Here is a 24003-nt window from a genome sequence, read left to right on the forward strand (position 1 = left end):
GCCAGAGTCCATCTAGTCCAGCTCTCTGCTACTCGCAGTGGCCCACCAGGTGCCTTTGGGAGCTCACCTGCAGGAGGTGAAAGCAATGGCCTTCTGCTGCTGCTGCTGCTCCAGAGCACCTGGTCTGCTGAGGCATTTGCAATCTCAGATCAAGGAGGATCAAGATCGGTCACCATAGATCGACTTCTCCTCCATAAATCAAGCCCCTTTCAAAGCTATCCAGGTGAGTGGCCATCACCACCTCCTGTGGCAGCATACTCCAAACACCAATCACATTCTACAACATTAGAGCCGTGTGTGTTCTGTATTATACATAGAGACATCAAATTTCTCAAAAACGTGAAAAACTGAATGCGGGGGATTGGGGCCGGGGGCAGTCACAGCCACAGTCTAACCAACCTCGCAGGGCTGTTGTGAGGGTAAAATGAAGGATAGGAGAACAATGTAAACATTGCTGGGTTCCCACTAGAGAGAAAGGGCAGGATATAAATTAATTAAATGTAATAACATAAGGGGCTTTGTTTAAGTGCTCTAATCCGGAGAGCTGAGTTAGATTCCCCACTCTTCCACGTGACAGTGATCCTGGTTGGACTCCCCTCTCCTCCACATGCAGCCCGCTGAGTGGCCTCGGGCTAGTCACGGTTCTCTCAGAACTCTCTCAGTCCCGCCTACTCCAGAAGGGGTCAGGGGTGGAGAGAGGAAGGGAAGAGGTTTGTAAGCCTTTTTGAGATTCCTTGCGGTTGAGAAAAGCGGGATATAAATCCAAACTTTTCTCTTATCTTCTCCTAATGCATTATTCAGGAGTTCAGTGTTTTCTGTGTTATGAAGTTAATTTGAGATTCAAATATCTGGGTAATCCTACATACTGTGACTGCATAAGATGGTTTCTGTCCAAATCGTATTCTTTCATTGATTTATTACCAAGTCTGTTGACTGCCAAGTCTGTTGACTGTTGAGGAGCCGTGTGACGTAGTGGTTAAGTGCTTGCACTGCTACTCACACGGTCAGGAGTTCGAGCCCCCTGTGGGTCAGATATCCTGGCAGCTGGCTGATGGTCAACTCAGCCATCCATCCATTTCTTGGTCGGTAAATGAGTACCTAGCTCTGTGCTGGTGAACCTTTGGCACTCCAGATGTTATGGACTACAATTCCCATCAGCCCTTGCCAGCATGGCCAATTGTAGGGACTGATGGGAATTGTAGTCCTTAACATCTGGAGTGCCAAAGGTTCGCCACCACTGACATAGCTAGGGAGTAAAGAATAGCCGGGGAAAGCAATGGCAAAGTACCCCACAAAAACAGCTTGCCTATAAAATCACTGCTCGCAGTGGTGCCCCAGGGTCGGACACGACTGAAGGGGAAACTTTACTTTACTGTTGACTGCCTTCACCTTTTATTTCTTCTATATCTCCAACGGCAAAAATTAAAATATGTGTGACAAGAAAAAGCAACCATTAATGGCATAGTTAAAAATTATTACATCAGATACAATGCTTAGCCCATCGAAGTCTCTGTCCGACATTAATCATAGTATTTACTTGGCACTATTTGCAACACTAGACACCTGTTGATCAGAAGATGCTAATAAAAAAACTGAGACTTCAAAAGCAACAAATGAGTTTGGGTCCACTAATAAGAATTGAAGAAGTTTGTGTTGGTTCATCCTTTTGGTAAAAAGGTGCTACAGTTCTAAACAATTTGTCCCTTAAAGCTTAAGGCAGTTGACAGTCCAAAAGGATATGAGAAAGTCCCACGTCCACTAATGCAGTCTCTCTGAATATGGGATTCCCGGTATCTGGCAGATAAGACTGCCGAGGGTGTAGTAGTGTTTGTTCTGGCGTGCATGAACGCTCTTCTGAGTCTGGGACTGTCAAGTAGTTTGGAGAGAAGTTGTGGGTTGATGTTATTCCAAAACAGTATGGAGAGCAGATTGTGGGGTCTGCAGGTAATTAAAATATATGTGCCAAGTTAGCATCGGGAGCAGCAGCTTGGACCATGCTCAAATGTTAGGTATAGCTGCAATTTTCCTTAAAATCAAGACATTTATACATTCCATAAATATTCCAATAATAGAATTCCATATTCTAAATTGCGTATCACATCGCTTGTGGTTAAAATCAGTAAAGTAAGTTTAGGTTTGATACTACGTAAACGTCCATTCCCTCCCCTAGGAAAAAAGCCATCACAGCTAACGCCCACGGATTCAAAAGTGCATGAAATTTTACATATAGCCCAGGGGTCTGCAACCTGCGGCTCTCCAGATGTTCATGAACTACAATTCCCAACTGGCCATGCTAGCAGGGGCTGATGGGAGTGTGAGTTCTGATGAAGCTGCTGAGGTCTGCAGGTAATCTATACTCCCTTCACTTGAGTTAAATACGCATCAAGACCCCTGCTGCATTTGCCCAGGAACCTGGATTTTCCTAGCTCTGCATCAAGCCCCGGATCTGCAGCCAATGCCGGACTCAGTGATTTCAATCAAAAGCCTTTATTGACAGACGACACAGCATAGCCTTAGCACCCCTTTTACGCCCACCACGGTGCCCCCCTTCCCTTCCTCTCCCAGAGATATAAAAGCAAGGCATAGCAGAAGAGGAATGTGAAGGCCATTAGTTCTCAAGGTCATAGGAAGGGCTATCAGCCCAACTGGCGCTTGGGTGCAATCTACGTTACTACAGGTTACAAAGCACAAAGGCGGCCAGAAAGGAAAAGTAGGGAAAACTCATCACCATGACAGAAAACAGAGTCTCCTTTGATGTTAGGTGTGCCGCCTGACACTCGGGTTGTCTTTCACCATTAATTGGCCTTTGCTGCCACATTCTTCTATCTAGTCCCTTAACACCTCAACGATGAGGATATAGCTGGCCTCCGTGAAAAATGAAGTCAACCAGTTTTCCCGATTCAGAAGGCCAAGAAACTGCCTCATTGCAGGGGCCAAGTCGAGAGTCTCTATTTTTAGCCATTAGAAGCCAAACGAACGCACGCACGCACACACACACTGACACAACGCTAAATTAGCTACCAGGAGGATTGTGCAGATTCTTCAGACAGGCAGCCTAATGCAGCCAGCCCTTGCTGATATTACTACCGATTCATCAACGCATGTACTGGAATGGCTTTCCAAACCGGACTGCGAGCTTGCTGGACGCAGGCCTGCTGGCACAAACGCAACCTTGTGGACAGCCATTCTGAGTAGTGGAGCGTGGAGGGATTCAAATATAACCAAGGAGTAGGTTTAAACAGAGCCAGAGCAAAGGGGTTAGGGCGTTGGATCCAGGTACATCACCCTCACCTGCATACTCAACAGTGCAAGGGGGACAACAATACATCCAGCCTTTGTCTTGGGGACAGGCCGTAAGAACATACGAACTAGCCTGCTGGATCAGACCAGAGTCCATCTAGTCCAGCACTCTGCTACTCGCAGTGGCCCACCAGGTGCCTTTGGGAGCTCACATGCAGGAGGTGAAAGCAATGGCCTTCTGCTGCTGCTGCTCCCGAGCTCCTGGTCTGCTAAGGCATTTGCAACCTCAGATCAAGGAGGATCAAGATCGGTCACCATAGATCAACTTCTCCTCCATAAATCTGTCCAAGCCCCTTTTAAAGCCATGCTGGACGACAGCAGCATAACTCAAGCAGGACATTAAGATGCTAAAAAAAATAAAAACAACTCTGATCCTTTCTGGCACTTCAAGCAATTCTACCTCCCCCCACCCCAATGTTACAGCCTTTAAGAACATAAGAACAAGCCAGCTGGATCAGACCAGAGTCCATCTAGTCCAGCTCTCTGCTACTCGCAGTGGCCCACCAGGTGCCTTTGGGAGCTCACAAGCAGGAGGTGAAAGCAATGGCCTTCTGCTGCTGCTGCTTCCGATCACCTGGTCTGTTAAGGCATTTGCAACCTCAGATCAAAGAGGATCAAAATTGGTAGCCATAGATCGACTTCTCCTCCATAAATCTGTCCAAGCCCTTTTTAAAGCTATCCAGGTTAATGGCCATCACCACCTCCTGTGGCAGCATATTCCAAACACCAATCACACGTTGCGTGAAGGAGTGTTTCCTTTTATTAGTCGTAATTCTTCCCCCCAGCATTTTCAATGGATGCCCCCTGGTTCTAGTATTGTGAGAGAGAGAAATTTCTCTCTGTCAACATTTTCTACCCCATGCATAATTTTTTTTATTTTTTATTTTTTTTATTCATTCATTCATTCATTCATTCATTCATTCATTCATTCATCCATTCATTTCATTTACACCCCACCTTTCTCCTCAATTGGGAACTAGGGGTGAGCACTGATAATTTTTATCAGCAAATTTCAGCTGTCCCCACCATGGCTTCTCAAGTCCACATGGAGAACTGTAAGCAAGCACAGCATTCCCCCCCCTGCCGCCCCCCCCCCCGCCCCCGCCTGGCTGCCATCATTTCCCTGGAGGAGAACTGAATGCTGCACTTGGCTGAACCAAGCAAAGCATTCAGTCTCGTCCCGCCCACCACCCCCCTCCAAGAGCCAATAAAACTGAATCATGTTCGGCTTTATCAGTTCCCAGGCGGTTCATTTCCCCCCCAGCAAATTAAAAAAAAAACCCAAAAAAGGTTTTCTTTTTCAGGTTTTTTGAATGATTCCAGTTTATGGCATCACCACCCCTAACGGGAACCCAAGTGGCCTCCGTCATTTTCCTTTTCTCCACTTTATCCCCTCAACAACTTCTGGGAGGTCGGTTAGGTCAAGAGCACGCAACTGGCGAGAGGTCACGATTTCATTTGCGGTCACGGACCAAAATCATAATATCCAACACTTAAAAATTGCTGTAAACTAAAACAGTGATGGCGAACCTTTTCGAGACCGAGTGCCCAAACTGCAACCCAAAACCCACTTATTTATCGCAAAGTGCCAATGCAGCAATTTAACCTGAATAACCCCCTCGAGCAGGGGCCAGCCTCCTGTAGCCTCCAGTAAGTCCCACATGTGCCGCTCTGAGCCTCTCTAGCATCCCTGCCACCTCTGCACCCCCCCCCCCCCGGGCAGCAGCCACCTGGAGCACAGGCACCAGGCTTGCCAACCGAGTCCTCCCTGCTCTCTGAGGTGCACGAACATCAGGGCCAGTCTAGATGTGTGTGTGGGGGGGCAATTTCCCCCCCACATGACGAACTCTGCGTGCGTGCCCGCAGAGGGGGCTCTGAGTGCCACCTCTGGCACCCATGCCATAGGTTCGCCACCACTGGACTAAAATATCATATTAATGTCAGTAATAAAACCAACAAGCCAAAATCCTAAACAATTAGACTATTGAATAAACTATTACATAAGCTAAAAACCCTTCCTTATACCTTCTACAAATCGTCCAGGCAAATTTAGTAACCTCACGTGTCACACCTATATCGGTTCCGGCAACCAAAATGGAAAGAACAGTCCTCCTGTCTCTACTTCTGACATTTAAATAAAATAGGACTAATTAATTTCCTTCTTTCCTGGTCTAAATTCTTACCGTCGAATATAAGATGCTCCAACGATTCTACAGAACCATTTTGGCATAAACATGAACATTCTTCTCTTGGTCTTTTATTGTATTTGACAATTAAGGCCACTAAGGATCCTCTGAAGGTGCCGGCCACAGAGGCAGGTGAAACGTCAGGAGAAAATGCTACTGGAACACGGCCATACAACCTGGAAAACCCACAACACTCCAGTGATCCCAGCCATGAAAGCCTTTGACAATACAATTAAGGCCACTGTTGGCAGGAAATTATGTCTGATCAGCATGAAGCTTCTTTGAAGTTCGGGAACGTCTAGGTGCTTAATACGAGCAGCAATCATGATTTTATTCAGTGTGCTGGAATCAAAAAGAACATTTTTTAAAATTCTATTTATATCGTGGCTCGAGGTCATGCAGCAAGCTTCGCTTCTCTGACAAAGTGGGGATTCAAACACTGAGTCTCTCAGAGCCTGGTCTGAGGTGTCAAACTCGCAGCCCTCCAGATGTTATGGACTACAGTTCCCATCAACCCGTTGGCATGCATCGGTGTCAAACTCGTGGGCCTCCAGATGTTATGGACTACGGTTCCCATCATCCCCTGCCAGCATCATGCTGGGAGGGGATGATGGGAACTGTAGTCCATAACATCTGGAGGGCTGCGAGTATGACACCTATGCATGCCAACAGGGGCTGATGGGAACTGTAGTCCATGAACGTCTGACGCGCCAGAGTCGGACACTCCTGCTCTGACCACTCCAACCATTTAGCTTCCAAATCACGACCTTCACTGCTGTTTTCCCTTGACAAGTTGTCTTTGCAAGGGAAGGGGGAGCACAAACCACTTGTCTGTCTTCTTGGGGAGCCTTCTCTAGGCAGCCCCGAGGGGCTTTCCGCCTCGAGCCCGGGACACAGGAAATGCCGTTTGCCAAAGCGAGATGAGTCAGAAGCAGAAAGAGTGCAGAGTCCCAAAGCCTGAAGCTTTCTACCGTTCACGCAGGGCTGCTCACCACTGTCTCATCCTGTCGTGGGAAGCAGCAACCCAGCCAGCCAAAGCTCTCATCAGAGTCAAAGCGCCGGGACAACGACCGCCTGGTTCAAATCCCTGAAAAGGTGGCAGGTGAAAGTAACAGGAGGGGTGAGCGTTAACAAACCGGAGTTCAGTCTAGACCCGTGGTGGCGAACCTTTGGCACTCCGGATGTTATGGATTACAACTCCCATCAGCCCCTGCCAGCAATTGTAGTGAAGAAGAAGAAGAAGAAGAAGAAGAAGAAGAAGAAGAAGAAGAAGAAGAAGAAGAAGAAGAAGAAGAAGAAGAAGAAGAAGAAGAAGAAGAAGAAGAAGAAGAAGAAAAAGAAAAAGAAAAAGAAGAAGAAAAAGAGGAGGAGGAGGAGGAGGAGGAGTTTGGATTTATATCCCCCTTTCTCTCCTGCAGGAGACTCAAAGGGGCTGACAACCTCCTTGCCCTTCCCCCCCCCCACAACAAATACCCGGTGAGGTAGGTGGGGCTGAGAGAGCTCCGAGAAGCTGTGACTAGCCCAAGGTCACCCAGCTGGCGTGTGTGGGAGTGCCCAGGCTAATCTGAATTCCCCAGATAAGCCTCCACAGCTCAGGCGGCAGAGCGGGGAATCAAACCCGGTTCCTCCAGATTAGATACACGAGCTCTTAACCTCCTACGCTACTGCTGCTCCCTGGAGTGCCAAAGGTTCTGGAGTGCCAAAGGTTCGCCACCACGGTCTAGACCAAGGGTGTCAAACTTGTTTGTCTCAAGGGACGGATATGACATAGATGTGGCTTGATTGGGCCAGGTTATTATTATCAGCAGAGTATAAAGCGGAGTCACTCTGGTAAGATGAGAATGTTTAGTCTTCTTGCACTCACTGCAACCTCCTACCACACTTTCCAACGCAAGATGTTCTTTCCATAGGAAGGCTTTACTTTCGCAGTTGCAAAGTTACAGAAGTCTATCTATATACAAGACTATCAGACTATACAGAACTCTTCAGCGAGAACAAAGTCCAACATACACAGAACTTAACTCGGTCTCAACTCAATCTCAATTCAGCATATACAAATGCATACATCAGGGGTACTTTCCCCCACGCAGGCAACAGCCTCTCATTGGTCTAGAATTATTGCTGAATTCACCAATCACGTTACAGGTTAATCTTTGCTACTTTTGCCCTAAGACTGACTGTCTCCGTTCTCGGGGTTCGCAAACCTCTGCTAACTAGAAATGACCTATTATGTGAACTTTTCACTCTTTTTTTATATATCATGACAATTATGTGTGTGTGTGGGGGGGTGTAATTGCCTCTACTGACCCCAGAATAACACTAGGGGGAGGCACCTGGACTAGTGAGCCCACACAGGGGTGCAGTGGCTGCTTTGAGACGGCTTATCACGCCCGCAAGACGACTAAGGCGACCTCCCTCCCCGCCACTCCTGATTTGACCTGGTGAGCCCACTGGAGGGGGGGGGAGTTTTGGTCCCCACGCCACATATTTGACACCCCTGCTCTAGACACAACTGAGAGGCATTCGGTCTGCAGGGAAGCTGCTTTAAGGACTGCAGCCAGCCCGTCCTGGCACACGCGGGGGGGGGGGGGGGGTCATGCCCCTTGAAAGGACAGGCTCATAGCTTGGGGGTGCTGCTGGGTCACAATAGGGAGGAGCTAGATTCTAGTCCTGCGGCCTCATAGAAGCCAACCAGATTTTCAGGGCATGAGTTTTCAAGAGTGAAAGGTCCCTTTGTCAGACAGGGAGGGGGAGGGGACCACGGTTCAGGGGCCGAGCATCTGATGCGACTCAACAGAGAGCTGGAGGGAAGGATTTTTAGATTGCAAGTGAAAACAAACTTCCAACGGGCAATGAAAACCTAACTACACATATGTTAGTGCCACAGGAATTTATTGGAACGGCGGATAATACATTGAACTTTTATTACTATGCATTTCGTAAATGTATATGTTGTTTTATGGATGATTTTACTGTGTGTGTGTACTGTGTGTGATTTTACTGTGTGTGTTTTACTGTGTGTAAAATATACATATACACATATACATACACACAGTATATGCTGTTTAGAATATTTTTTTTACAGTACAGTAAACCTTTATTAGGCATAAATAATTCTGCACACAGTATGTTTGTATGATAAACAACAACACAACGAGGAATCCAGTATACTAAGTTAGGATGAATCATTCATAAACTTTCGGGAGACCTATCGTGACATCCATATGCCAATTAAAACTGACCTGAATGACTTCTCATGTTTACCACAATGACCGGGGACTCAGACATCAAATCGATGTAATTCAGATGGTTTGATACATCGAAGGACACATCTTAGTACCGTCTTTGAGATATTACTTCCACTAGATATGTAGTGACCCTAAAGGTTATCTCAGAAGATGCATCACTAAGTAAATACTTCACTACGTAAGCCGAAGGCAAATTGTTTAGAATATCGTTAGCTGCCCTGAGTCTAGCCATTGGGGCGGGGAATGCAGGATATTAAGGATCAGTGGTGGCGAACCTATGGCACTCCTATGGCCAATTGGCCATGCTGCTAGGGGGTGATGGGAATTGTAGTCCATGAACATCTGGAGTCCCATAGGTTCACCACCACAGGGATAGACAGATGGACAAGCGAGCCTGCTTGGCACTGGGCCAGGAAAGGGGGAAGTAAAGTCTAAACAAGAAAATGATCAAGAAAATAAATAAATACACTCTACTTGTCATGGGACAGGAGAGAGTGGGATATTAAGTCTAAACAAATAAATCACAGAATCACAGAGTTGGAAGAGACTGCAAGGGCCATCAAGTCCAATCCCCTGCCATGCAAGAACAAACTATCAGAGCACTCAAACAATCAAATAAATATGCTCGGATTCAATCTTGGCCATCCCCAACCAAACAGATCCGTTAAGAGGCCATGTGAACGATCCAGACCTGGGATCTGGAGAGCAGCTGCCAGTCTGAGTAGGAAGTACTGGCCTCGATGGGCCGAGGGTCTGATGCAGAAGGTCGCAGGTTCAGCTCCTGCCATTGCCAGCTCAAAAGATCAGGGAAGAGGTGATGTGAAAGACCTCGGCCTTAAATTGTGAAGGGTTGTGGCCCAGGCTGAGTGGACTGTACCGACTAGAACAGGGGTCTGCAACCTGCGGCTCTCCAGATGTTCATGGACTACAATTACCACCAGTCCCTGCCAGCATGGCCAATTGGCTGATGGGATTTGTAGTCCATGATGGCTGAGCCCCTTCTGAGGTGTTGGTCGACGGGTTCGACCACGCCTGGCGACTCTCTCCGTGCACGCCATATTTCATGAACCTTCGTGACAAGGGCTTGAGCTCCTGGTCTCTACCAGGCGATTGCGAAAAGGCTCTGCTCACCATCATGGAGCCCGGAAGCATGTCGGCCCTCACCGGGGACTGTTTGATGCAGCCGAGCCGGACCTGCCTGGGCTGTTTCATTGAATCCGCGACGGTATTCGACGCAGAGCCTGGGATCAGCCTAAAAGTGGGCGACATAAATAGGGACTACGACACCTGCTCCGTCTCCGATATAGGGATCCATTGCATGAGCACGGGAGACAGCGTGAGATACGGGGATCAGCTGCTTTCAGACCAGCTTCTCAGCTTCCCTCTGCATAAGTCAAGGGCAGCCGACAAAAGAGACGCTGAGAAATCTGACAGTGATTCCGAGGACCCCACGCAGAAGAATTATTACGAGGCGTTGCTGCTAGACAAGTGCAACGGAGAGGAGCCCTTGCTAACCAATCCCAACCAGGAGTGGGGATATTTTGAATCTTTCATTAGCGAAAGCAAAATCGAGCTGCTCGACCTTTGCTCAAAAAACGAGCTTTCTGTCAATCTGTTTTCCGAAGAAGATGTGGACAATTACATGTTTGACGCACGACCACTGACCACCTTTTGGGAAGTGACGCCCCGTTCTTAAAGATTCGCTACGAATCCTTCCAGGACAACGTTAGGGAGAAGACGGGCACCTTGCAAGAGGACGCCCAGTTCAACTTCTTTCCAAGCGTCTTTAGTGGGTGCCCAAAACGGGATGGCAGAACTGCCCTGAAGAGGGCCTGTAGGGGCCACCGATCCATCCCATTTCAAATCTGAGGACAGCATCATTTGGGGAGAGGAGGAAGTGGGCAGAGAGGAGGAGGAAGAGGAGGAGGAGGAGGGTGAGAAAGTTGCCTTAAACAAATCCTGCACCAGTACCGAAGTGGTGCAGTACATAGGTCCCAAAAGAAACCACTTCTTGGAACTGGTGAACTCCATGGAAGACTCGGGGGAATTCAGCGACGACAGCACCTGCACAGAATCTTCCTTTGACGTGCTCCACGATCTGAAGAACTGTAATAAGTACCTTCCGCGAGACCACTCCAGTTCCTTCATTCAGCAAAACTACGGTCTGCGGGCAAAAAGGAAAGTGAGATACAGCGACGATTACCTGTATGACGTGGATTCCATTGAGAGTGAGAAAACTGTGGATAAAAAGGAGTGGGTTCCGGATGGACCCAAGGAGGAAGATGATGACGAGTGGTGCCCAAAGAAGAGGCGAAAAGTTTCTCGTAAGGAGCCACCTGTGATCATCAAGTACATCATCATCAACCGGTTCAAAGGGGAGAAGCACATGCTGGTGAAGCTGAGCAAAGTGGACGCCAGCGAGACCACGGTCACCCTCAGTGAGGCGCTGTTGAGCAAGTACGCAAAGCTGGCCCCCTTGAAAAGCTTTTGGGAGGAGAAACGGTGAGCTCGCTGAACTTTCTCCGCCGCCCTTCGTCACAAGCCTCTATTCAATGGTTTCGAGATCTCCTTCCTGCCCCACCCGCGCAAGAGGAAGTGCAAGCTGGCCAACCGGCACAGGATCCAGAGAATCAAAGCCATCGAGCAGCCGGTGAGCAAGCCTGGCTCTTGTTCATCTGATCTCAAGCAGCTTTGCAGCAGGATCGAAGAAGACCACTCACCTCGAAAGGGTGCGGCTGTGACTAATTACCGTTCCCCCGGCTGTGCAAACGGACTGCATCTCAGCGAGATCGCCAGCCTCGCGTCCCCCAAGTGCAGGCTGCAAAGCAGGGAGTTCAAGGGACCAGAGAGGAAAGTGCTGCGCAGAATTAAATTCAAAAGCGAAGCCCGGTTGAAATGCAAGCGTATCAAAGCAGCTGCCAGTCTGGCAGAGGCCTCCCCGACGCTGGAGAACCAGGAGCCTGCGACTAGTTTAGCGGATGAAAGTGTTCCTTGTGCTGCAGACGGCTCTCGCCTTTCAGGGAGCCAGGAGGATAAGGTTGCTAAAAATTCATCTTTCCTACCCACCACCTGCTCTTCAAACAAGCCTGCTCCATCTGCTAATATCGCTGCCAACGTACCCCTTATCCCTGGAGGCTATCTGCAAACATTGTTGGATGCCTCTGATTTGTCAGCCAATGCTGCTATCACCTATTTCGGTCCCCAGCCCCCTGATCAGCAGCAGAATCCACTCCCGGGCGTCCTTCGGGCAGAGAAATCATTCTGTGCTCTGCAGCCCGCCCAGAGTTGTGTTCTGTCCCCGCCTTCGGAGTCGGAGCTGCAGCAGTCACCCAATCACTTGGAAATGGAGCAGAGCAACTTCAGCACCATGTGGCCAGCTGGATGAAGTACGTCTTCAAGAAGCGACGGTCAGAAATTCCCCAGTCATGAGAACAGGAGGCTTCTGCGCTGTCGACAACTGAGTTTGGCGGCTCTCAGGGTGCCGACAACGTCCCACCCGTTGGATACAGTCAAGTCAGCCTGAGTAGCAACAAATTATTATACCAAAAAAAGTACGTGCCAGAGAGTCAGCAGTCTCAGTCAGACGATTCTTATCAATCGTGTCATTTTAACAACAGGGAAGGGCATTTCCAATTCCAACGAGGCACTTAAAGCACAGACGCACGCCGCTAGTGAGTTTCATCTGCGCTCTGCTGTCGGTCAGTTCGAGCAATTACAGTTCTCTGAGCTTAAAGTCTTGCGAGAAGGATGGGGAGGACGAAATTGCCGACGACTTCTTGGCGCACTGCAGTCCCAAACTAGTGATTCAGCAAAGCATAGATGAAATAACCCCTTTGAAAGAGTCTACTGATCTTTTAGATATCTCAAACTTCACACCCGACAAGTTCCGCCAGTCGTCACTTTCAGAAATGTCTCCTCCGGACACCCCTAACCTTTCCCCGCAGATAACTGGGTCGGAATCAAAACCCTTGGGGAATATGAAATGTTTCCCAGATAGCTCCCAAGCCGTGCTGAACAGTCCCGAGAAAGTAAAATGGAACTGTGGGGTTCTCCAGACCCAGGATCAGGCAGATAACGGGTTCACGTTGAATAACCATCAGTTTCAATTCCATATGTTCAACGATGAGGATTCCATCGGCCTCCTTGAAAAAAGCCCATGCTTGTCAACATTTAATGAGCCATCTGGCCAAATTAGCACCAATAGCAAAGTGTCAAAATCGAAGCGGAAAAGTTCATCTAATAAAAATGTGGGTCTAAACCAAAGCCCTTCTCAGAAAAATACTCGGAAAAAATCGCCCAAAGCCAGCAAAGGAACTGAGAAGCCGCAAGGCAGAAGCCCGAGGCAGTCTCCCAAATCGACGAGGAAAGGGAAGAACGCAGCTGGCGAAAAGGCTGCTGGGAGTCGGACTGCAGCTTCGCTAAACAGTGCTGCTTCGGCAACAAAGGCGTTGGTGGAATCCCTTCAGCACTGCAGCCCGGCCTCAGTCAAGACGGCAAAGCACCCGGGCCTACCTGGGGAATGGGCCCTGGGGAAAGATCATGGCGCAGGCTGGGCCGACGCCAGCCTCGGAAACACCAGCAACCTTCTGGATGACGATCAAAGGGAATTTGAGGAGCCGTCCAATATTTTATCGAACATTGCGTCTGGGATGGCGGATGTTCAGAGGTTTATGATGGCCTCCATCGAACCCTTGTGGGGACCTGTGGGACATAACAATGTCTCCGATTTATTCCGATCGCCTGAATCCAACAGCCTAAAACTGAAAACTCTTAAGATTTTGGCCGGGACTTCACAGGAGTCCAAGAAAAAGGTGAACGGCGGTTCTCCTGGGACAGGAAAGGGTCACAAATCGGGTAACAAGGGCTTGGGCAAAACTGGCGGCCGAGCGGTGTCCTGCGATCCTGGCCGCCCCAACTGTCCCGGGTACAGCACAGACATTCCCTCTCCCTTTTTTGATAAAAGCTACAGTCACCTGAGCACTTTAGCCAAAAATGAGCCTACCCATAAAAAGCTGTACCGGCATAAGTCGACTTCTAAGTCACTGCGGGATGAGAACTGTAAAGTAAAGCGAACAGACCGGGAACAGGCCCATAAGGACCCACCTGGGACAGCTTCATTTGAGAAACTGAGGTAATGCTGCACCACTCTGGCTGGAATGCACCCTTAATTTTCCTACTACCTGCTAAGCCCACTATTCCTCATTTTTTCCTTCCTGTGAAAGAAAAAGTTGCATGAAAGAGACACTCCCCTTTTACAGCTCCTTTTTTTTTTGATTGTTGATGTTCTTGTTTTGTTTCCAAAATGCATGAAAATACTTATTACTTGCAAGCTACCTAAAAGAATTACCATTTTTTTTCTGGCTCCGCTGGGGTTAAAAACAAACTAACAGAGGCTACTCTTACCTTGCTATATGGCTTCTTTGGTTTTGAATTCCTTTATTTTTTTAAGGGTTGAATTCACGAGCTCTTTTTTAATGGTTTCAAAAAGGAGAGACTTTTTTTGACCGTTTTCTAAAAAATAAAACACAAAAAAAGAGGTTATGCATCAAAAAAAATATATTTAAAAGCCAAGATACCCATCCTAAAAGGGTCTTTAGTTTGCAAAACGAAAACTTGGTGGTGGTGGTGGTGGTGGTGGTGGTGGAGAGCCATGCGGCAGCTTTGCGTGCTTTCTAGCCCCCTCTGCTGTTTATATCCTAACCCTGCACCATAAAGCTTCATCACTTCTATCCCAGTTAGAGTGTTCCTGACTCCACAACCTAACTAAGATGGCATAAAATGTTTGGTTTTTCTGCAGGGAAGCAGACTACATTCTTCTTAAAGCAGAAACAACATTTTTGGTTTTACCTGTATTTGAAGAAGAGACACCTTTTTCTAGAAGGACATTTGATGCGTGTTTGGGGTTTTTTGTTTCCCTCCTTTTCTTTCCTTCCTCGCTCAAAAAAGAAAAAAAACCCAACAACCGATAATAATGCCTTGTAATATGTTTGAAGTGTTAAGTGCTGAAATCAAAAGTTTGAAATTGTGGGACTTTTCTTATTTGAAAGCAAATCTAACATGGTATTCCCTGTGCTTCAAAAGTCATACTGTTGTACGGTTACTTATGCACTATTACCCACAACCACAACCACTATGAAAATTGTGCCAAATTCTGACAAAGTGTTGTGCTGTACATATTTTTACATCTCTTTCAGAAATAGGTTGTGAGTGTTTCCTGGAGCTATTTTGCCTTTTGATTTGCGATAAACATTCCAGTGATACCATTAACCACCCCCTTGGAAAGGAACCATTATGGGAAATGATGTTCATCGTGTACTTACTACAATGTACCAAAAGTTTTACGGGCAAAACTGAACGTGTGCCAAATTTACTTACCTCATTCCATGAATTTTGCTCTGTGGTTTTAGCTCAAAAAAAGAGTCGCGGTGGTTGGGTGGGTCAGGGGAATACTTTAAAATGGAGACTGGGGGACCGTAATGCCCTCTGGGGGAAAGAAGCCTTGATAGGAGAGGAGCTTCACTGTAGGAGAGAACTGTCTTCTTGAAGAATTTCAGGTGACAAAATTACTAAAGGTAAGTTTACCGCAAACACAAGCATCTCTATGTTCTGTAAACGGAAGGCAGCAGAACTTTCCATCTCCTGTTTTATTTGAAGCAAAATGTGTAGCTGGAAAGAGTTTCAAGAGGAAAGTGATGTTGCTGACGTTTTTATATCTCAGTTTTCATTATTTTAAAATCTGGGGTAACATCTGGAAAATCAGAACAAATTCCATGTGTTTTGGTGGTCTTTCTTGACCAAATTTACATTCCTTCCATCCGTCATAGCAAAGTTTCAGTGTTTTCTTTTCACTTTTGCAGTGAAGGTCAAGTGTTGCTTGAAGGTTTATAAAAGCAAAGCAAAAAAAAGTTGTAATCGATTATGACTGTGTGCGTTAACCCCCCACACTGTACAAAAGGAAGTGGAGCTCTTGATTATCTCAGCAACTTGGGGCCAGATTTTAAAAAAAATCAGTGATAAGCGTGGACTCCAGTTAAGTATAGTTTCTGAAAAGTCTTATTTCGAACTCTGCACCCAGCCTCCCTCCAAGAAAAAAAACTCTTTTCTTGTTTCTTCTTGTGTACCTAACCCACGTGTGCATTTTGCTGCTGATTTACTATGAAAACTTGATATGCAAGGGACGTGTCAGCTGGAAGAAAGGAGGGGCCAGTCAGGGTCAGCTGCAATAGGAGGAAAGGGTGGCAGGAATGGGGGAAAGGGGACCTTGGAGAGCCACTGGCCGAGGAGCCATTTCCTCTTCAGAACAAAGCACCAGAAAGGCCTGCTGATCACCACAGCCGAGTCCTGGTTATATTATTTTCAGTGGGATGTAGCTACGAATAACTAACTTTAACCGGAGTGTTAATAACTGCATTTCTACCATATTACACCATCGGGCAGAGAGACGGTTGCGCCGTTCAGCTGGTGTCAGAACAGAAAACAGGTGTTTAAAGATGTCATGCTACATTGGGGAAAGTCACCAAGAAGCTGTGAGGAATGCAAGGGCCAGTTTGGGCCTTTTCTGGTCGTGTGCACTCTTTGGAGGGGATTGAATCTCCTGTCTTCATTTCAGACCCTCTTTCTTTCTGTCTGTCTGTCTGTCTTGCTGCCAGTGTATCCATGAACTGTGAGACTGCTCTAGGGGAGCTCTTAAAGCAATGGTGGTTGAAAGTGCCATCAATTCGCAACTGACTCATGGCCACCCCAGCATAGTAGCCAATCTTCCAGATACAGGATTATAAAGCCCCATCATCCCCCCCGTCAGCATTACGATGCTGGCAGGGGATGATGGGAACTGTGAACTATAACATCTGAGGGCCACGAGTTTGACACTTCCAGCATTATGGTGAACTCATATTCCAGATGTTATGGATTGATACTTATCAGTTCTCCGCCGTACGCTCAATTGACCATGCTGGTAGGGCTGATGGGAATTGTAGTCCATAACATCTGGAGCGGCAAAGGCCCGCCACCACTGGCATAGGGCTATATGAGGGACTTCTCAATACAAAAAATAACTCCCCACCCCCCAGGAAATTACTGAATTACTGTTTGGGGGATAGTTTCAGAGGGTGGCTGAATTGGTCTGCAGTAGGACACCTAGTTTTGAGTCTAGTTCCAATGTAAGAGACCAACAAGAGTGGGGTGTGCATGTGTAAGCGAGCTTTGGAGAGTCAAAGTCCCTGCTTCAGAAATGCTCAGTATACTGAGGACCTCAGTGTGGTCAAATCCAACCCTGCTAATGCAACAGCTTCTCTTGAGATCAGCATGGCTGGAAGATTCACAGTAATGCTGTCTTTCTCCATCCTTAGCAGACCGAGAGGGATGAAGCCAGCATCGAGTGGACAGTCGACTGGCCCGTGGAATGCTTCAACTTGCCGTAGGCACAAGGCAAGACTGAGATTTGACGCCTACTTGAAAACCCGTGATTGAGCCAGATTGTGGAGATTCCCAGTCTTGCAATGTGTCCACGGTACGTTGCGGCATGCAGATAGCCAGTCCTCTCCCTACCACCTCCTGAACCCAATTCGGACACAACTTCACTATGGGGCTTTCCCCACTCACCTTCTGCTGCTGCCGCCTTCCCTCAGCTGCATCATTCCTGGCGCCAGCTTTCAGGGTTCCTCACAAATCCCCGCCTGTGCGTGGGTCATCAAAGGTGCCGTTTCTTCAGCACCAGGAATGATGCGCTGCTGAGTGGTGCAAGAGCTGCAGCGCCGGGCGTTGCGTGGTTGCTGCCCTTGCAAGTGGGGAGCGCCGCTGGACCCCGCGCTACTTTCCCAGAGTAGCGTGCAGCAGAAAGTAAGTGGGGAAAACCCCCATGTCTCTGCCCAAGGAACATGATGGGGGAAGCAGCCGGTTACCCACAGTAGACAGCTACAATGTGGAGACCACCTTGAACCCCTGCAAGAGGCGGCTGTGCTGTGGAATTGGCCTCAGGGTTAACTGCAGAGCCAATGCTGCCTGCCACATCCTACTCACGAGAAGAGGACTGCATTGCATATCAATGGAGACAGTGTGATTGCCCCTCCCTGCAATGAATCATTGGCTAACACAGCATGTGGGTTTCCCTGCTCTGCTTCCATGTCAACGTCCTGGCTGGAGTGGGAAGGGACACATTTTCCCTTGCTGCTAATTAAAGATGCCTCGTTCGCTGCTCCGGTGGAGATGGGGAGCCTTGGCTATTCTCAGTGGTCACTTCCTGACCATTATCCAATCCAAAAACCTTTATTAGGCATAAACCAGAAGTACCATACATTCCAAGTACAAAAACAGGATCATTGTTATATATCATAGAAAGTCTGTAATCCCAAAGCCTAGATAGCCTAGAATTCAATTCTATCAGCCCCTGTCAGCAGGGGCTGAGGGGAATTGTAGTTCCTAATTCTCCCCAAAAAAGGGGGAGGAGGGTGATGAAGTCACATTTGATAGTGTGGCCAAGATGAAAGGCCAGTTAGGGCACCATTTCAGCGGCTGTGGTCTCTCCAAAGGCCGGCGGAACAACTCCGTTTTACAGGCCCCTGCGGAACTCATTGAGGTCGCGGAACCAAGTCTTGAACAGCACGGAGGAAGGGTGTTCCACCAGGCCGGGGCCAGAGCCGTAAAGGCCCTGGCCACAGCGTGGAAGCCAACTTACGCATCATAGAGGGAGCCAGGGACCACTAGAAGAATTAGCCTCCCACTGGCGGAGGAGGCCGTGCAGGGACATGTATGGGGTGATCTGGTCACCGAAGATCACGAGGTTGAGGCCCAGAGCGCATAGGCCTTAAAGGTCAGCACCACCAGCACCTTGAAGATGATTGAACTCCACTGGGGAGCCAGTGCAGCTGAAGTATACGAACTGAATATATGATGCATAGTAGATGAAGCTGCCTGTGAGTAATGGCAGCGCCCGCTGCAATGCTGGACCAGTTTTGATCTCGGGATCAAACGCGGGAAGACCGGCGATGAAATTGAGAGTTACAATAGTCTAATCTGGAGGTGACCGTTGCATGGATCACGGTAAGCTGGAATCGCTTGGGAGAGGAAAGGAGCCAGCCGCCCGGGGCCTGGCGGAGGTGAAAAAAAGGCAGCCCGGGTTGTATGGGCCACCTGGGTCTCCCATTGAGAGAGACAAATCAGGTGGACCCCCCCAGGCGGCTAACGCCGCGAGGAGGGTTAAAGCCAATGTAGCCCCCCTCCACGCACCGGTTATTAGAAAATCCTGTCCCCTCGCGTGGCCAAGCCAGAGAGGATCTCCGATCTTCGATGGGTTTAGTTTTACCCTGCTCTGCCGCCCAACCAACCAGCAACGCCTCCAAACAAGTGCTGGAAGAGCCGCTTGGGAAGCGTGACTGCTCCCCCCTCCATCAACAGAATGAGCTGGAGTGTCATCAAGCGTGCTGATGGCAGGTCAGCCCAAAACTCCGATACCAGTCGAGCAAGAGAGTGCATGTAGCGATCATTAAATAGCGAAAGCGGGGATAGTGGTAGAGGCCCCTGGGGTACACCGCAATCAGCGGGCACTTCGGAGGCCTGGTCCCCGCGCCTCGCTTGCTGACCCGACCCGAAGGAGCGAGGCAATCCACTGAAGGACAGTGCCCACGCACTTTTGAGGCCATGGCGGTGGAGTCAAAAGATTAAGTGGTCGACCACATCAAACGCTGCGGTAAGATCTAACAATACCAGCAGCGCCAATCCGCCTCGGTTGAGCTGAATACGGAGTGTATCTGTGACGGCGACGAGAACAGTCTCCGTCCCATGCCCAGCACAGAAGCCGGACTGGAAGGGGTCAAAAGCCGATGATGTCCAGACTGGGGAAGACTAAAATGAAACTACCGTGTTTCCCCGAATATAAGACAGTGTCTTATATTAATTTTTGCTCCCAAAGATGTGCTATGTCTTATTTTCAGGGGATGTCTTATTTTTCTGTGTTCTGTTCGTCGGGCACACTTCCAAACAAAAACTTTGCTATGTCTTACTTTTGGGGGATGCCTTATATTTTGCACTTCAGCAAAATCTCTACTATGTCTTATTTTTAGGGGATGTCTTATATTCGGGGAAACAGGGTATGTAAAACCATATAAAACATCAATTCAAAATATAACCGTGGTGGCGAACCTTTGGCACTCCAGATGTCATGGACTACAATTCAAAACAGCCCCTGCCGATTGGCCGTGCTGGCAGGGGCTGATGGGAATGGTAGTCCATAACATCTGGAGTGCCAAAGGTTCGCCACCACTGAAATATAACGACATATCAATACAAATTATAATATAACCTTATCAATATAAAATCTTATCTTCATTAAAAAAACTGTTTTAAATAATCTAATTAAGCTAAAACCAGTATGAGAACCACCTCTTATTCCTTTTACCAATACTTTAAGTGAATTTAGCAACCTTTCATGTTACTCCAACATCTGTTCCGCCGACCAATATTGAAAAGAGGGTTTTTCTACCCCTCCCTGGGTATTTACTAAGTACTGGATTGATTAAATTCCTTCTTTCCTGTTCTAGATTCTTGCAAACAAAAATAAGATGCCCCCACGATTGTACGGATATGGCGTTCTATTGATCGCACTGGCTTTAACTGTGTAATCCACCCAGAGTCTCAATGAGAAAGGACCACAAATATTGTAAATAAATAAATGAAGGCTGCAGTTGGAACAGATCTCACCGACAGCGCCAATTTCAGGGTGCTGAATCATCCATAGGAGACGCTGAGCGACACACAAGCAGCACCTCAGCTTCTATTCCAGCTGCACAGACACTTCTCTCCTGTTTGCAGTCCAGTCCCAACAATCCTCAACATCTTAGAACACAACAAGTCCACGGTTTCGTCACGGACATGAGCTGACTGACAGACTCCTATATTTCCAGGCAAGGGACTACACCTTTCAGAGAGTCACTGGCAGAGTCGGCAAAGAAACACGGAGGGTAGTTTAAAACAACGTGGATATAAGAAGAAGAGTAGTTGGATTTATATCTGTAAAGGATTCAATGGTGTTGGTGGTGAAGTAACCTTGAGTACATTCCACAGCCCGGGCGATGGGCCAGATGCATCGGCGGAGACTTTATCTTTGCGCGGGAGATGAAGTCTCTGTTCCCATCAGGAAGCAGGAGGAAGGGGGGATAGGGTGAATAATTATTATAACCTGTGTGTGCTTCTGGCGGGGAAGTGTCATTCCTGCCACTGCGTGTACTTGAGCTTTCTAAGATGTCTTAATAAATGGACTTTTACTCCCAAAGCCTTTTATTTCTGCGTCTATGGAATTCCTTACACTCGCATTATAGCCTCGGCCCTTGTGGATTCCGGCTGCTCCCACTGCTTAATGCGGCCCCAGGTGGCAGAGGAGCTAGGTCTGGACCGAATTCCCCTGGCTAAGCCCATACCATTCACCCAAATGAATGACAGCTTCGGAAGCGAAGGGCCGGCCCAGTACAAAACACAGCGGTTCTCCTCGTTTAAGCCGACCATTGGGAGAAAAGAATTAGTTTCATTTTAAAGCCAGTGTCAAACCTCCATAGTTTTGGGCATGCACCTTAGTTGTGTTACATGAACCAAAATTCATTTTGGAAAGAAAAGGATCCCTGAATTCACCCCAGCCCTCCCTGCCGGTGAACACATGAATGGTGGGAAAAGCCAGCGTCTCCTGACACACCACCCTCTGGCTTCCTCCGGTGATTGCTCCGATTCTATTGGCATCCCACCTGCATATCAGGATCTAGCCAGAGTTTTTTTCAGGAGCAGGAATGCGATCCAGTTGCCACCCACAGAGACACTGACTGTAGCAAGAATTGTCATACAACCAGGGGCACAACTACCCAAGGGTAGAATCTACATGTGAGTCCCCAATGAGGAGAAGGAACCCCGTGCCTTCTTAGACAAGAACTGCTTGCTTTCAGCGGGTTTATCTGGTAGGGCTACCAAACCCACCTACCTGCGCTGCTCCCGTTTTTGTTTTGTCCAAAGAAAGATGGGTCTTCGGCTTTGCACAGATTATCCCGAGGAGTCATAATCGCGGTCTCCCTGTCCAATAAATATCCTTTGCCGCTTTGATCAAAGGACCTTTTAGATGCACTTTTCGGCAAGGGCCTTATTTTTCACTAAATTAGGACTTGAGAGAAGCTTACTACAAGAGTCAGAATTGCTGAAGGTTATGAACACCTGACGCGATTTAACACAAAAGTTTGGACAGTTTGAATATTTATGTGCCATTGAGGTTAAGTACGGGGCCCCGGGCTTTCATATGGCCCTTATCAGCGAAGTTCTCCATGATTTACTGTACAAAGGGGAGTTGTTGTATACTTAGATGATGTTTTAATTTTACTCACAAACCATAGAAAGAGCATGAAAGGTGGTTAGAAGTATTGAGGCAGCATTGCTTGACAACTCTCTCTTTGCAAGCACTTTACTCAAATGCTGTTTTTCATCAGACCTCCATTGACTATTTGGGTTACGGATCTTTCGCCGAGGGCTTAAGAAAAATGGATCCTGCTAAAATTGGCCTTGATCCTCAATGGCCTGCTCCCTCCAACCGCCAAAGAACTTTCCGATGCGTTTCTTGGTTTTGCTAATTTCTATCGTGACTTTATACCCCAATTAAGCTGAACTGGCTGTCCCTCTCACGGGGCCTCTTCGCATACTAAGGGTCAAAAGATCCACTGTCCGCCATAGCCGGGGCCCCCCCCTTTCCTGGTCTGAGAATGTCAAACAGCCTTTCAGCTATTAAAATCTGCGTTTACCTCGAACCTATCCTGAAGCACCCTGACCCAGATCTCCCGTTTGTGTAGTTCCGCGTGGATGCCTCGGACAAAAGCACTTGGGGCAGCCCTGTTGCAGAAAAAATAAAAGATGGAAGTAGGCTGGTTCCGTGTGCTTATTTGTCCTAAAAAAATTCTCACCAGTGCGAACTTCCAACTGTGGACTGTGGGGGGACAAAGAGACTGCGACCATCAAAGTAACGCTTACTCTCCGCTTACGGCCACACTGGCTGGAGGGGGCTAAGCACCTTGCCTAAGTTTGGTGGGATGCATAAAACCTGGCAGAAAGCTCTTTTCCACCCCCCCTCAAGATGTCGCCATAAAAGAAACAACTTAGATTTGGGCGATTTCTTTTTCTCGTTTTCTCTTTTACAGTGCATTTTTCCCTGGGAAAACCAACAGAAGCTGGCTGTGGCTCGCAGCCTACCTACCGGGGAGGGTGGAGCTGCCTATACGAGACATTCCACGCTGTTCTTACCCCACTCAGTTGGGGTTGGCTGTCACCCGATCTCAAGCGTCCGCTTCTCCCTCCGCCCCCATTCCCAGTCGTCTCTCGCTTTCCCTGCGGGGGGAACTGGAGGCCCGGGCTACCTGGCTCCAGCGGCGGGGGAGACTCCCAATTGGTTTGGAGAATGGAGTTTGGCCGGAGGGGGGGGAATGTTGGTAATACTGCCTCCTCCCCTCCGCCGAAGCAGGTTCTTTGAAGCTTGCCCACGATACCTCCCGTTAGGCTGGACATTTTGGCTTTTGAGACTCTGCGTTTAGCCGCCGGCAGTTCTGGTGTTGGCGTATCTTATAAAGACATTGAAGGCGCCATACGGTAAAAGGCTGCTTTCTCGGTTTGTGCAGAAGCCAAAAACCATCCGGGGAAAGCCCATGGACTATTGAAACCTCTCCGGTAGCTTCCATGCTTAGGGAAGTCATCTCCACATGGATTTTATTACAGATTTGCCCGACAGTTAGTGGCAACGGTTTTATGGGTGGTGGTAGACTTATTCTCCTAAGCAAGCCCATTTTATTCCGCTAATAGCGCTTCCATCCCCTCGGCATCCCACAAGTTAGCGGCTGTTTATTCAACATGTTTACCGTCTCCATTCCGCCCCGTTAAGGTGGTCTCGACCGCTTATTTAATTCATCTCAAAGAAGTTCTGGAAGCGTTTTTCAGGGTTGTTGGGGGCCATACGTCGCCGCCCTACCGCGTTCAAAGTGGCTGGCCGAGGACGGAAGAGCGAACAGAACCCTAGAGCAGTATTTACGTTGTTACACCAACTTCACCACCAAGACAATTAGATGCGGAAACTTATTCCGTTCTGCGAATTAAGCCTACAACAATGCCGGTTCATAGTAGTAGTACAAAAAAAACCCCCCCTTTGAAATTGTGTCTGAGTCGCTCCTTTCATGCCCGTTACCCACAACGCTACCACTTGGCAACTTTGGACCCCCCAAATTTCAACAATGGATTTCTAATCCCTAGCCGAGGGATGGAAG

General features: G+C 48.1%; 2 protein-coding genes and 1 long non-coding RNA gene across 3 annotated transcripts in view; 1 reads left to right on the forward strand and 2 right to left on the reverse strand.

Annotated features, from left to right (window-relative positions):
- RPRD2 (regulation of nuclear pre-mRNA domain containing 2) overlaps positions 1-24003 on the reverse strand; it is an 81451-nt gene that overhangs the window by 48087 nt on the left and 9361 nt on the right.
- LOC125440826 lies at positions 7388-19620 on the reverse strand. The gene is made up of 3 exons (XR_007245752.1): positions 19586-19620; positions 13486-13488; positions 7388-7513 (listed from the first exon to the last, which is right to left on the reverse strand). It is a non-coding gene; the product is annotated as an uncharacterized LOC125440826 (long non-coding RNA).
- Positions 9755-16467, forward strand: NEXMIF (neurite extension and migration factor). The gene is given in 6 exon segments (XM_048510833.1): positions 9755-10385; positions 10388-10564; positions 10566-12159; positions 12162-12401; positions 12404-13865; positions 14532-16467. Coding segments are annotated over 6 exon segments (4233 nt in total). The 5' UTR covers positions 9755-9797; the 3' UTR covers positions 14704-16467.

This window comes from Sphaerodactylus townsendi, linkage group LG01 (genome assembly GCF_021028975.2).
Source record: "Sphaerodactylus townsendi isolate TG3544 linkage group LG01, MPM_Stown_v2.3, whole genome shotgun sequence".
In the NCBI taxonomy this organism is placed as follows: Eukaryota; Metazoa; Chordata; class Lepidosauria; order Squamata; family Sphaerodactylidae; genus Sphaerodactylus; species Sphaerodactylus townsendi.